At 40.1% G+C, this 15876-nt stretch overlaps 2 protein-coding genes across 34 annotated transcripts in view; one reads left to right on the top strand and one right to left on the bottom strand.

Annotated features, from left to right (window-relative positions):
• CACNA1C (calcium voltage-gated channel subunit alpha1 C) overlaps positions 1–15876 on the bottom strand; it is a 749041-nt gene that overhangs the window by 700287 nt on the left and 32878 nt on the right. The window lies entirely within an intron of this gene.
• The window catches only part of DCP1B (decapping mRNA 1B), a 59115-nt gene continuing 53391 nt past the window's right edge, over positions 10153–15876 (top strand). The window contains exon 1 of the mRNA XM_027073945.2: positions 10153–10302. Within this exon, the coding sequence (XP_026929746.2) occupies positions 10153–10302 (150 nt within the window). The remainder of the gene's footprint in view (positions 10303–15876) is intronic.

The following is a 15876-nucleotide window of genomic DNA, read 5'->3' on the forward strand; positions in this document are numbered from 1 at the left end:
TACAAAATCATTCATAGGTAAAAGATTCTTGCAAAGTGCAAGGCATTGAATTATAATGTAACAGATTATGACAAGTTCATTAATATGGTTTCAGATTCCATTTTGCAACTAACTTTAAGGAACTACCCCTTGTCAGTTTTTGTTATATTATCAAAAAGATTGTAGGCAATATTTTGATTCTTTTCATGTCCTTTAACCAAACTGATGTATCACAACAAACTGAATGCAGAGCCCATGTGACAATGTAGCTTTCTTTTGTTAAACCAGATATTAAAGAGATTTGCAAAAAAAATACAAAACAATGCCATTTATTGCATTAACTGTATGTTTTGGGAAACAGTTTTTTTCTAATAAAAATATTACTCATGTTAAGAAAATAAATAAATAAATAAATAAATAAATAGACAAACATTTAAAAAAAGAAGCTTAAAATAAGGAATACTCTTCCCTATTTAAGAAACCAGGCCATTCATGTCATTTTTTATTTATATTTTATTTTTTAATTTTTTTAATGTTTATTTATTTTTGAGAGAGAGAGAGAGAGAGAGAATGAGTGGGGGAGGGGCAGAAAGCATGGGAGACACAGAATCTGAAGCAGGCTCCAAAGAACCTGTCAGCACAGATCCCAACGGGGGGCTTGAACTCACAAGCTGCAAGATCATGACCTGAGCCCAAGTCGGATGCTTAACTGAGCCACCCAGGTGCCCCTTCACGTCATTTTTTAATACAGTGAATCATTTTAAAGGATGAAGCAGCCCAATTGCCACTGAATTGATCCCATAGGCCTTAATAAAGGTGGAAAGAGCATTGTCTGGAAATCAGTAGACCCACAATCTAATCCTGTTCTATCATTGCCATTTTATTTAAATTTCTTTTATTTTTATTTTTGGGACAGAGAGAGACAGAGCATGAACGGGCGAGGGGCAGAGAGAGAGGGAGACACAGAATCGGAAACAGGCTCCAGGCTCTGAGCCATCAGCCCAGAGCCCGACACGGGGCTCGAACTCAGGGACCGCGAGATCGTGACCTGGCTGAAGTCGGACGCTTAACCGACTGCGCCACCCAGGCGCCCCAAATTGCCATTTTATTTAAAGGTACTTGATACCTTTCAGGTGCTTTACTTGTACTTTCTCATTTAATTCTCAACAACAATGCTACAAAGTAGGATTCATTAGAAACTTCATTTTATAGAAAGAAAACTGAGGTTGACATAGCTGAGCCACATTCAAACCTAGGAAGCTTGTCTTTGGCATACAGGCTGCCAACCATGCTGTCCAGGGACTTTCCAACCTGGCTGCAGTTAGACTCACTTTAAGGAGATTTACCAAGGCCCAATCTGAGAGTTTGATGAACTAGTCTGGGTGAGCCCTGGCCATTGGTACTTCTTTTTAAATGCCTTCCACCAAGGCTTGAGAACTTCTTCTCTAGGCTCTCTCTAAAGTGATGTAACCTTGGGGCATCTGGGTGGCTCAGTCAGTTAAGCATCCAACTTCAGCTCAGGTCATGATCCTGCAGTCCATGAGTTCCAGCCCCCCATTGGGCTCTGTGCTGATAGGTCAGAGCCTGGAGCCTGCTTTGAATTCTGTGTCTTCCTCCCTCTCTGTCTCTCAGAAATGAATAAATGTTAAAAAAAAAATTAAACTGATGTAACCTCACAAAAGCCATTTCTCTAGCTTAGCTTTCTTCTACACAAAGAAGAGGCTAAAACTACTTATCTTGGTTACAATTCAAGTTTGAATGCCTAGGAATTATCCCTGTCCCTCATCTATCCCTAACCTCAGGTATGAGCAAAGAGGGGGCTCCTGATATCTCCATATGTGGACTCCTAGTCAGCCTTCTTTTGGAGTTTTTAGCCCCCTTGAAGGGAAATTGGGGCTATGACAAGCCAACACTATAGCTTACTTCATGAAATGCAGTGAAGGAACAAAAGTTGTATAGCTCCTTAGGAAGAATAAGAAGGAATAAATGTAACCCAATGAGTATGCCTTGCTAGCCCTACTTAAAGATGATCACTTAGCACTGGGGAAAGGGACAGAGTACAGAAGAGTCTACTGATTAGTAAACTAGCCCTTTCATAGCTGACAAGGTCTGCTCTGCCCTGCCTCAGGGTGACAAGTGTGAAGAAGTAGAGAATCCAGTCTGCCCCCTTGGGAAGGGAGACCCCGAGGAGAATAAGGGAGGGCTAATCAGGTGAAAACTATCGGTAGTTCGAGTACATACTATTCATACAGATGAATACCTGGACTAAGACTTGGTAGTCCCTAAGGAGGAAAGGATTGCCCTTGGGAGGGTCTTAGTTAGTCGGCTGTCCTCCAAGACCAAAGGGTATCAAGGTGGCTTTAGGATGATGTCTACGGCCCTACTCAGACAAGTCTCTAGGGCTTCTCTAAGACCAAAAAGCTCAAACCACCCAAGAAAACTCATGGTGTAAGAATGACCAGGGCCCAGTCTCTCAATCTTAGGGCCATTCCACCCTGGTCTGAGCCTAAAGAGAAGATATACAACACCTTCATTTTGTTATACTTGGCAATTCATTTAAAGAAACTGAAACCTTTCTTGAGCCTCCAGCATGTGCTCCCATGGCATCCCAAACCTTTTACATAGCACCGACCACTTGATTGTCATTAGCTGTTTATGTGTCCATCTTCCCAATTAGACTAAACTCTAGGAGGGCATGGCATGCCTGTCTTGCTCACTGTAGTATTCTCAGCTCCCAGTCCGGTGCCAGTTCCATCATAAAAGCTTACCAAATGTTCACTGAGTGAATAAATGATTAAATGTAAAGGATATCTGACAAATGAATACAGCAATACTTCCTATCTACTTCACAGGGAAGGAGAGAGACAGAGGCTGCCCTACTTATTACAATAATTCTCCCTGTTTAGACTAATCATGGTTTATCTGGGTTAAATAAACATGCTTGTTTTCCTGACATTTTCTCATTTTCTATAAAGCCCATATAATTCTTAACAAAAGCAACTAAAACCAAACAATGGATTCAGTGTTTGCTGTTCTTTGAAAATGTATTAACATTAAAGGCCCTCAGAGGAACAACCCGGTAATAACATGAGCGAGGCTGGCTAGAGTCATGGCCACTGCTCCTAGGAGTCTCCAAAACAGCAGTGAAGGTCAAAGCCCTGCAGAAGGCCGTTTATTACCAACAGGAAATGTAGAAAATACCCTGTCCTTTAATCTTCAAATTACCTCAAGGGAAACAAAAAGCAATGCTATCATTGGGCTTTATCCACAGAGGAAGGAGAGCCTTCTTTGGACACTCAAATCCTGATTTTAAAGCCTTGTATTTTATGACTACATCAAAATACTTAAAGTGTTTCAAAGAGCTCTTTCAGGAATACTCAGAACAGTTACAAAAATAAGTGTTATTACCCCCCATTACAGACAAGAAAAACTGGTCTTGTTTCTACATGATTTCTCCTATCATCACAGAAATAGGTGAAAACCTATAGATGCTGATCCTCAATCCACAAGGCTAGTACAACTGTCAACTTACCTCTCCTCCAAAGACAGTCAATATAGAGCCTGAAAGAGCTCCAGGTTCCTGCCAGTACATCAAAGTGTAGATCTGTATTTGCATTTTTTATATAGTGCTCCCTGTCCCCAAGTTCCCAAGGACATTATAGAAATAAATTAGGAGACTGGCAATGGCGATAATGTTAAAAATTAAGAATCACAACCATCAACAAACTAAAAAGGGGGAGAAGGGTCACCTGGGTGGCTCAGTCAGTTGCATGTCCGACTTCGGTTTGGGTCATGATCTCACGGTTTGTGAGTTCGAGACCCGCGTCAGGCTCTATGCTGACAGCTCGGAGCCTGGAGTCTGCTTTGGATTCTGTGTCTCCTTTCCTCTCTACCCCTCCCCAACTCACGCCTTCTCTGTCTCTCAAAAAGTAAATAAATGTCAAAAAATTTTTAAGAAAGTAATGGCCAATGACTAAACATTGATCAAGCCCCATCTTTGTACCAAGCGCTTTATATTCTAAGCACTTCGCATGCATTATATGATTTAGTTCTCATGACAGCCTGAAGAGGTAGGCATTATTATTGTTCTTAATTTGTAGATGAAGAAACTGAGGTCCAGAGTTTAACAGAACCCCCAAGGTTATATTGCTAGGAGAAGATGAGGCCAAGATTTAGACCTGGTCTCTTTGACTCTAAAGCTCATGCTCTTAATCATTACACTATATTTTTTCCAAAAAGAAAGACATTATGCCACTATGACTGAATTAAATTCTCTGCAGTTTAGGGATATTGAAGGAATCCCAAATCCCAGAAAAATCAATCAGTTAAAGTTACTCAGAAATACTTCTGGTCATTAAGGTATCCCCTAAGCACAGGGCCAAAAATATCAGTGATTTAAATGACACTAGAGTAGAAATACAGGTCAAACCCAATTACAGTGGACCTCAAGGGAGCATTCAAGCTCTTATGGTATCCTGGAACTTTATTCTATTAAATACTGCTTGCTCCAACTACTAGAGGACTCACACACCCTCCTTCCCTTTCTCTAAGGTCTGGTGCTTGTCCACACATTAAATTTAACCCTTGATTATATATTATGTTTTATTGTTCACCATTTTTCCATGTATGCTTATCTTCATCTCCTCGACTAGATTTTAAGTTCCTTGAGAATAAAAACTAGGCTTCAAACTTTGTCGTCCTTTCTAATTTATTATGTGCTTACAATGTGCACAAACTGGGTGCCTACTGATATAAGTTACTTATTGGGAAGGGTGCTTGGATGGCTCAGACAGTTAAGCATCTGTCTCTGGGTTTCAGCCCTGGTCATGATTTCATAGTTGGTGGATTTGAGTCCCACATTGGGCTCCATGCTATCAGCACAGAACGTGCTTGGGGTTCTCTCTCTGCCCCAAAATAAATAAACTTAAAAAAAAATCATTTCAAAAAACCAAATATACCAGGAGTCAGGAAACTTTTTCTGCAAAGGAAACAATAGTAAATATTTTAGGCTTTGCAGGTCATCTGGTTTTTGTTGCAGCTGCTCAATTCCTTTGTTCCAGGGTAAGAACAACCACAGACAATACATTGAACATGACTGTGCCCCAAATAAAACTTTATTTAGGAAACAGAGGGCCAGATTTGGCCTGTGGGCTGTAGTTTGTCAACTCAATAGAGACTACATACGATAGGCTTAAGGGTCCAGGCTGGGAAATGTTTTGAAATATCAGCATTTTATCAGCAGATTCTGTACCTCCCCCTCAGGCCTCTACCCCATTTTTTAGGGTCCTAGCTTCTGACCAAGCCAATTGTTTTTCCAAAGCCTCTTTCCTTGGACGTAAGTTTAGTTCAGCACAATATTTTGCTGTTCATTTTTCCTTTGGGGATTCATACATTAGTTTAAAAAGAAAAAAATCAATCACAAAGTGAAGAGCTGACATGGTAGGGTTGCATCAATAATAAGTAATTAGAAAACTCTTTGAATGTATTCCAGCCAGGAGTCCCTGACACTTTTTCTGACTGCTTCCTATAGGCTGCCATGTAAATCATCAAGGTAACTTGAAATATGTATTTCACCTGGATTAAAAATCTGCAGAGAGAGGTGATCACTCCTGGCAGCAGGCGACCTAACGGGTGGCAAGGATAAACATTCATTCCTCTGAACAATGACTGCTTCCATCTGAGAACAAGAGAGCACAATGAATGAAGATACCTTTCTCTTTCTTGATTAAAACATTCAGCCCTCAGTTTTGATGTAACATTACTAAGTCCTTAATGGGCTGCTATCTTGACCTAATTTCACTGTGCACTAAACAGATTGTTCATTATCGTTTCTGGGATCATCTACAGGTTTGTTGAATGGAGGTGGTTCAACAGACAGTCACGCTATCTAGAGGGGGAAGAATTCTTCTAATTCAATCACCATATTCCACGGAGAAGTTAAGTGACTTGCCTAGAACTGTGGACTCCACCCAAGTCAAATAATCCTAAAGCCATTCCTGTATGGGATTGGTACCACTATGGTGAACCAGCTAGCACCACACACACCTAGGTAATTTGAGAGGTAACTCAGTTTACTATCCTTGTCCTAATGGACAGTCCACTAGGAATCCCCCACATCCCCACTCTGTCCCAGTACAAACTGCTTTATATGAAATTGGCCACATTCAATAACAACTTCCTGAATCACGTGACACAGAGCAGCCTGTGTTTGCAGAGACACAGCAGAGGGTCTATGCAACTTCTATGGTCCCTTCCACCGTGCACTCTCAAAACAGGGAGATTTGTCTTTTGCCCTCTCAACTCACCCTTTCCTGAAGCCTTCTTAGCAATCAGGTGTTGAGACTCATGGACATAAGTTACCACAGTGGTTTTTGCATTTTAAGCCTATAATCTCTTTGTGTGGAATTCAAGGCACTTCCTCATGTTTTCGTATGTTCTGGGCATTGAGAAGTAGCTGAAAATATGTTGTTATTATAGAGGTCCTCTAAGCCCACTAAGCCTGACCCCTGACAATGAGACAAAATGAATAGGTTTAGTAGGACTGGCAGAGAGACTCAAGGCAAAGTGAGATTAGAAGAGAATGTGCATGCGTGGTCTCCCCACACCAAAGAGCTCCAATTACCCCATGTCCACTCCAGGTCAGGTTAACAGAGGCTTAATCCTGTCAGTGGCTGGGCCCAGAATGGAGAAATTCTATTCTTTTTTACAGGCTCAAGCAAAGGTTCACCCAAGTCCCTTCCTTCCCCACATCTGCCCCTTCTCTTCTGTTCCAAGGCCTTCTGATGGCTGTTTCACATCTTAACTGCTTTGCAATCTCATGGAACACATACCTATATCTCCTGTATTATTTCTTCCTCTTTTTGTGAAGTTTCTGATAAGTATGTTTTAGCTCAGATTCTCCATCTTGTAAAAATCCTAGGACTGAACTGTCTGTGGAATTAATGAGCTCCTTGTCACACAAAACTTTGTTGAGATGAACTGAGCATTGACTAGGTAATTGGACAAGAAGGATCCTTCTGGGCTTCTATTATAAATAGTAATAGCAATGAAGAAAATAATACTAATGATAGTACAGTTATAATAATCATAATCATAATAGCTTTTTTCATTTGCAGAACATTTTATAGATTGCAAATCTTTTTCAAGTACTCTTTCTAACTTGATCTTATTTACTCTATAAAATTGGTAGGGTGGATATTATTTAGGATCCCGAAGTTACAGGTGAGGTCACTTGCTGAAGGTGACTGATAAAAAGAGGTTAAAGTAATTTCCCTTTCCAAAGGGTGCCTATTCCACTATGTACTGCTGCCTGAAAAAGAAAGGAAACTTGCGCTGAAAACAATTGATAACACAGCTTCAAACCATTCCCTCCACTAGGAGAGAGAGGGCATTCATTAATTCTTTACTTCTATCATCATTTAGTACAAAATTCCTAGCAGAAAGGATGGTTTGTACAGGCAGCACAAGCAGAACATTAGAATTTGTTTAAATCATTTTAGAATCACAAACTCTTAGGGGGTATCCTGGAAACTCCTCTTTCCCCTCCATTCCAACACATTCTACACTAGGACAAATGCAAAACTTAGAGGTTATTTACACAATAAAGAAAAGAGTACTAATAAAGTAGACTGTGTATTTCTGTCTCTAGATTATTATGCCCTAAAAAGTCAATTTATATTTGTTTACAAGTATTCATACATAGCTACAAAACCAAACATTTTTCAGTTATATCCCTATTTTCAAACAAGTTAAACATATTCTGTTCCTGAAATTACCTTTATGGATTAGGTAGTGAATTCTATCTTAGTCATTGCAATGGTATAAAAATCACAGACCTGGACATTATTTATCATACTACAAACTTGTTTTAAATTGTGGTGTACAAATTTAAATACCAAGTGTTAGCACATGTTTTATCTCATAATGACAGTTATAAAATAATCATGAAACCCCAAAGTTACCAATAGATGTTCAAGGTATCATAATGAGGCTTCTGGAAACACAGTGGAAGTATGCCAGCAGTGTGGAAGCCAATGGAAGTTGAAGTGATAGGGATTAAAAAAGAATTCGCCTATTGTAAATGGTCTTTTTACTAACATAGAGCCTGCAATTTAGTATATTTGGATAAGTAATGACCTGTTTTACACAGGTTATTCAAATAGAAATTAGGTAGAAGTCTGTCTTTATCCTAGAAGGCTAGAGCTTAAAGAGTTTGGAGAAAAATAATTTTATTTATTTAAATGTTTATTCAGTGTTGAGAGAGGATGAGCGGGGGAGGGGCAGAGAGAGACAGGGATAGAGGATCTGAAGTGGGCTCCACGATGACAGCAGAAAGCTTGATATGGGGCTCAAACTCATAAATGTGAGATCATGACCTGAGCATAAGTCAGACACTGAACCAACTGAGCTACCCAGGTGCCCTGAGAAAAGCAATCTTAAAAAACAGAACAAAGTTCTGTGGGCCAGGAGATGAACAATATGGCAATGCTGAAGTCATTGCGACATTATTTTTTTTTTCTGAGTGTTATTTCTAATCCTCAAGGTTTTTCCCCTTTTCTTTTTCTTTTTTTCTTACACTATGTAAAGTTTTTTTTTTTTTAAAGATTCAATTTTTTCAATCTTCCTCAGAATGTAAACTCTGAAAGATCAGGACTTGATATATTTGGTTCTTTTATCCCAACTCAGATTCCAGTATTCTATAAGTCAAGAGCTCTTAAAAGAAAAAAAAAAGACATTTAATAAGTAAATTTAAGCATCTCATGGTTTAGTTCAATAGAGTGAGCATTTACTAAGTTTCTATTCACAAGGCATTGGACCAACTGCTAGGGAGACAACTAGGGTGTATCTGTGTTCCCTGAAATATCGGGAAAGGTAGACTTTGCCCACTGGCCTCAAGATACAAAGGCAAATTCCTTTATAAAAGAAATGTTAAACATTTACTAAAAGATTTTAACAAAAAGGTACATCCAGTTATACATAATCAAACTGACGAACGTTCATCTTCTCTCAAGGTTTAAAGACCAAATCCTTATCACAGACTTTGTAAATGCTTACTGATCTCATCAGAAAAGACCTCAAGTACTGAGAAGCTGTCCAACTTGTGGTAGTAGATATATGTTTTCTAAACTTCTATTTCTTGCTTGAAAGCTCAAAAATTATCATTGGCAACAATAACTGTCCTTGTTTTCCTGAAAGTGACAGATGCATGTTATTTATTTTTGAAAAAATGCCTATCAAATATGTCTGAATAACCATAGTTTGCCCATCTTTCTTTCAAGTAAAAATAGTGTTCTATGAAAATAAAAATAAAAATATACTAATTCGGCTTTTAACTCAAGCACAGAAGTGTTTTCATGGAGACAAATATACAGTACTCTCATATTCAGCACATGTGCTTTGAACATACTTCTTTCTTATTTTTTCACACAGAATTTAAAAAGTGAACCAAAGAGTTAGACTCTAATAAAGTCAATAGTTTTTACTGCTTTATTGAGAACACTCTTAAGTGACACTGGCTTTTACAGTGTGGTACCGCCGCCTTGATTCTTCCTAAGACACCCGCACTTTTAACCGCCATGGTTTTTGCACCATTGGTGCAAATGTCAGCACAGTGAAAGAGGCAAATATATATTAGCATTGCCATGAAAATGGCTCCGACCTGGCCGATTACTGAAAGGGTCTCAGGAACTACCAGGGGGTTTGAGAACCACACTTTGAGAAGCTGTAGGTGTTAGCGCCTACAGAAATCACAGTTCTGTTTCTCCTCAGTTATTAATGCTTGAGGCTTGAAGCTTATTATTATAGATTTGATCACTGAGCGTCAAAGAAAATACATGCCAAGACGTCGAACACATCCAAGAGATACACCCTATTGCGCGTGCAGCTCCAAGGCTCACAGAAGAAGAAAACAGCTCTTGGGGAGGGGGTACAGGATTCAGACCTCCAGCCTGGGCTTGCCGTTGCCAGTGGCAACGATCGTCGCCGGCGGGAGTGCGGCCATCGATTAGTAATGTCTTGCGTCCGTCACAGGCGGTGGGGGCATGGCTGGAGAAGGAAGGCCTCCCTGGACTTGCGGTCGCCGCGTGTTTTCGGTTGCGAGGTGGCTCGCTCGTTCTGCGATCTATTGAGAGTGGCTTCCGACAGCTCGGGGTTGATGTCGGGGAGGGAGGGAAGATGGCGGCCGTGGCAGCGGGCGGCCTGGTGGGAAAGGGGCGCGACATCAGCCTGGCGGCCCTGCAGCGCCACGACCCCTATATCAACCGCATCGTGGACGTAGCCAGCCAGGTGGCTCTGTACACTTTCGGCCATCGGGCCAACGAGTGGGTGCGTGCGGACGCGACGGGGCCGTGCAGGTGGGGACGGGGTGGTCAGACTCGGGGCTCCAGAACCCGGTGAGGGGGACCAGACGCTGACGCCCTGGAGGTGGGTGGAGGTGGATGGTGGTGGATCGCGGCCTGAGGCCGAAGCTGTGGCAGTTGGACTCCTGGGCCGAGGGTTTTGGGGGAGAGGGAGGCCGCTCTGAGAAGCCACCTGAAGTTGGGGAAAAGACTTAAATATCTACGATACCCCACGTGGGGAGACCAGACCGATCAGGGACGGGACCCTGAGAGCTAAAGGAAGGAGGGGGCCCTGATGCTTCGAGGCCGGAAGACTGATGTACTACGAGAAAGTAAAGCAGGGTTCTGTTACAGTAAAACGTGGCTGTAGGGGAGGCAGAGTTAGGGGACGGATGGACAAACCGAGTTCTGGTTCTGGAACATCTGTCTTGGATGGGACGAAGAGAAGTGAAACCTTGGTAGAAGTTGTGAACTCAGGGAATACACCAAGAAAAGAGCAAGCATCGGGAGATCAAGGACAAAATGGGGCTGGGTCTAACACTTCGAAGGAGGCTGACGCTCTTGGGATAATCTTTACACCACAGCCTACCAAGACCAAAATGGGTTTAAAATCTGAGTCCGTTTGGGAGCTGAATTATTTAGTGCACTTTTCAAAGCAAAACCCCAGTAAATAGCAGTGGGATGAAATTTAATTTTCCTCACAATTAGAATGGGGTAGGAGCACAAGACACTTGAGTCCTGTTGCAGGAATTACTGCGTGTGATTCTGTAAACCCACTCACTTGAATATAGAGATGTGATTTTTCTCTTTTCCTCATATTGGTTTTTGTCCCAAATAATATTAATCCATCCATTATATAGCCATCCATCATTTTTAAATAAGTTAGAAAACAGTATAAAGAATAAGGCCTAGATTAATGGATTTCAGGTGATTTTTTAAATGTATTCTCCAAGACATCAAAATTCAAGCAAGGAAAACATGCATATTGAACAAATTCACATATTTTTTAACATTTGCATTTGTAAATGTACATAGCCTCCTTATCTCTAGTGTGGATCTTGAGCAGTCTAATAAAAATTCACCTGAAAATCATTAACAAAAGTAAAAAGATTAAAAAGGAGACCCAAAAATGGGGGAGAAGAGAATAGCTTTGCCTGAAGTTCTTAACTGAGGAAATTTACTGGAATGGAGCAAGGAATTTAGGTCTGTACTCCTAGTAATCATGCAAAAAAGGAAAATGGGAGAGCTCTTTAATATTCATTGCTCTGTAATAGAAAGTATGCCACTTGGTCAGCAGAGAGGTTATTTCTTCCTAATTTTCAGGAGAATTTGTCACCTGGGTCTTTATTTAAAGGACATTAAGCAATGTACTGGATAATTTCATCAATGACAATTTAGAAAAAATACAAGGATATTCTACACCTGTATTGCTATTATACTGCTCTAGTAAAAAAAAAAAAAAAAAAAAAAAAAGGCCGAAGGCATGTGTTAATTCTATCAAGGTAATTTTGTAGTAGATAAGGACAGAGGATGTATAGTCCTGTGAACTGACTGGACAGTGGGATTAGAGTCTGGAGAATCTTGAGATATTGTTAACATGTAGAGGAGAACATTAATCATGGAAAACAATTGTCCCCTATATAGGCTTTTGACAGGATCTCTGTGATAGATACCTGTTAAAATAGTTACAGAGGTTTATTAGATAGCCAGTGAAGTCCTTCTAAAGCCTCATCAAAAGGCAGAAGTGTCACAGTGCATTATTTATAGGAGTTATGTTTTCCTGCTTCCTGGACTTGTTGCCTTCAGACAGGGCATATTTCATTCAGTAAAAGGTCATTCTTTCAAAGTACTGATCTTCAAGGCTGTGGTAGCCAGAAAAAAGAGACCTAGTTCAGATGCAGAGCAGTTGCTGAGGGTAAATGGTTTGTCACCACTCTCTCCATATGCCATCACTTGGCCTCAGGATGGGACCCTTTTGAATATAAACCCAATAAAAGTTTAACGAACAGTCTTCAGATTGGAGGTGAAAGTATATGCAAGAAAGCAGATGGGATGTAACGGAGGAGAATTCTTACTCACTGTAATAGATGAAGAATGACTTTAGGCATTCAGAGCAGGAGGTATTAGTAATAAAGGGTAGATAGAAAATGAGGTACTTGAAGGAAGGATTAAGAAAGATTATGTCATGACTGGGATGGGAATTTTAGAGCTGGAACTACTTCCCATTATCTGGAAAGACTGCTCCCCCCAAATCCCTATGTGTCAGTTGAAGAGTATAACCTTATTTATTTTCATGTCAGTCCTCAGAGCAGTGGTTTGTAACTAGTTTTGACTTTGTCTCCAGGGAACTTGTTGCTGGCATCCAAAGGATGGAGGCAAGAGCTGCTGCTAAATACCCTGCGCACAGGACAAGCCCCTGTGACAAAGATTTATCTGGCCCCAGATGTTGAAAGTGCTGAGTTTGAGAGATTGCTTCAGAGTGACTTTTGTCCTCTTGTTTCTAGCTAGTGGTTTTCTAAGTTTTCTGTGTATTGAAATCACTTGGAGTTTTAAATGGTGTAACCTGCCAGATCAAAATCTCTGGGTGTGAAGTCCAGGCATTTGCTATTTGTTAAAAGCTTCACAGTTGACTTAGGTGCTACATGCATGACTGAGAGAGACCGATTTATGAGGATAAATGGAGACCTACTTTTTCATTATATTAACATAGATAATCAGTAATGCAGAGATTGCTTTGGGTTGTTTCAAAAGTGCCAAATACTATGCCAAGTCCCAGTAATTTGCCAGCTAGCACTGTTTTATATTCCATTTTATTATTTTAAATTTTGAACTGCTTAGTTTTTTTAATACATGTTAGATTTTATAATGAAGTGTAATATTAAACCATTAAATTGTACTTTTAAAATTTTAGCTAAAATTCCCCAGAACTATAAACTAATGATTTAACATAGAAGTCCTCCTTGCCTGGAGGAGCTAAGGAGGACCTAATAAAATCTTGTTCTAACTATACCCCAGAACCTCAACCCTGGGCTTTGCCCAGGGGGGAAAAAAATCTGGTTACCCTTGGATAACTCTGGAGGCACCAGGAAAATGCATGCATGAATTAGAGCTGTTCAGCTATGATAGATCAGAATTTATATTAACAAAGTCCTTTTTATCCAGTTGTAACAGAGCACTTAAAATATGTTTTCTCAAAAAAATATGTGTTTTCCATCAAGATCTGAGTGGTATAGACTGGTTCTATCTTTTCAGTGGAGAAACTAGCTAAGAATAAAGAATAAACTAGCTAGCCCAGTGTGACCTGGAAAGAACCCTACTCTGAGTATTCATAATCAGGATTTAAGAAATCCCTTATACACTTTAATTCAATGCCGATGACAGTGCTCATGGTGGGCAGTGGACACAGTGGATTTTGTTTGGTGCAGACTTACCTAGTTACTTGGGTCTGGATCCCAAGGAAAACTCCAAAGCTGTTGCCTGATGATGTTCATTATACAGGGAGACCAGACCGGTGGTATTGGAGTGTGGAAGTATGGCCCCTAGTCATTCACAGAGAATTTATAACTTTTTAAGGACCTGTTGCAATTGAAGATGGCCACAAATTCTTTAACACTTTATCAAGAGGGGGGTCCATTACCTTGAGGACCCTATGCTAAGTGAAATAAGTCAGAGGAAGAAATAACCAATACCATATGATTTCACTTATATGTGGAATAAAAAAAATTGCTTATTACCAGTTGGAGAATAATTTCAGAAGAAACATGCCTTTTATATTTCTGATTCTGGATTTTCAAAACTAAAATTGGGCATTAAAGTATTTTTTATTTTTATTTTTTTCAAGAAAAGGTAATTTCTATTACTACTTCATGGAGGAAGAAAGGAAACAAGTCAAAAGCTTTTAGCTTTATATGTACCGATCCATAGAAACATCCTGGTTTGGATCACTAAGATGAAACAGTCCAAGGTCAAATACTGGAAGACAGAAAAGTGTTTTGGCCTTGCAGCAAGTGCTCCTAGCAATACATATAGGCTCTTAGTCTAGTTTCTTCACCAGTACATATCTCAATTTCAGTTTCTTATAAATGTAATAATACCAAAAATTTAATCTCTACAACTTCTTCTTTTTTTTTTTTTAATGTTTATTTTTGAGAGACAGACAGAGTGTGAGTGGGGAAGGGGCAGAGAGAGAGAGAGAGACACACACACACACACACAGAATCTGAAACAGGCTCCAGGCTCTGAGCTGTCCACACAGAGCCCGATGCGGGGCTCGAACTCACTAACCAGGGATCATGACCTGAAGCAAAGTCAGATGCTTAACTGATTGAGCCACCCAGGTGCCCCAGTATTTACAAATTATTCTTAAAGTCTCTGTGGAATAGTAAATACTTGCTGACTGTACCAGTTGAACTTTAGGAACGCCCACAAATTTTTAGACTGGGTAGTATTTATTGTTCTATGGTAGCCATTTTCTCAATGATTAATATTGTGGCAGTTTAAGTGGACCCAGGATATAGATTTCTGAACAGATAGGAATTAACCATGTTTGTTTACACAAGGAAAGGTAAGTAATAATGTTTCTGTATCTTTTTTTTTTTAATTTTGACTCCGTATTTTTCAAAGCACAGTGGCAAAAGACCACATTTGAGAAATAAGGATATTTTTCACAGTACACTGAAGTGATTTATATGAACTTTATAATAAATCCAGTTTAAGGATGAACTCTAACTTTCTTACCAATGTTTATGTATTAGAGAAAAGACTGACTAAAGTTGCTTTCACTGTTCTAAGTTATTTCTAATTGCATATTCTGTAATAATGAGGATTACAATTCTTGTTAAGTAATTTACTCTTAATATCCATTTGCTCTTCAAAAACAATGTTTGGTGATGTTTGATATAATTTGGGGCATAGTGGATTTTGATTTCACGACTCCTGATATAGTTCTATAGGCAGAGAATATGTTACTGAACTAAGGCAGTGGTTTTCACAAAGCGTGCGTGCATCAGAGTCACCTGACAGCTTAATAAAAAAGGGTGCTAGGCAGCACCCCAGCATCTGATTCAATAGGCCTGGGGAGGGGCCTAATAATTTGCATTTCTAATAAGTTCCCAGGCGATGCTGATACTGTTGATGTGGGAACCGTACTTTTAAGACCCACCGAACTAAGGTGACCAAGAAAATTGTTGAAATCACTTGAGCTTGTGAGAGGATCATGCTTCCAATGTTTTATGTGCCTTTATATATTTTTTTAACGTTTTATTTATTTTTGAGACAGAGAGAGACAGAGCATGAACAGGGGAGGGTGAGAGAGAGAGAGAGACACAGAATCTGAAACACGCTCCAGGCTCTGAGCTGTCAGCACAGAACCCGACGCGGGGCTCAAACTCACAGACCGTGGGATCATGACCTGAGCCGAAGTCGGACGCCCAACCGACTGAGCCACCCAGGTGCCCCTTATGTGCCTTTAAAAAAGGCATGTAGGGCACCTGGCTGGCTCAGTCAGTAGAACATGTGACTCTTATTCTCAGGGTTGCAAGTTTGAGTCCCATGTTGGGTG

This window comes from Acinonyx jubatus, chromosome B4 (genome assembly GCF_027475565.1).
Source record: "Acinonyx jubatus isolate Ajub_Pintada_27869175 chromosome B4, VMU_Ajub_asm_v1.0, whole genome shotgun sequence".
Lineage (NCBI taxonomy): Eukaryota > Metazoa > Chordata > Mammalia > Carnivora > Felidae > Acinonyx > Acinonyx jubatus.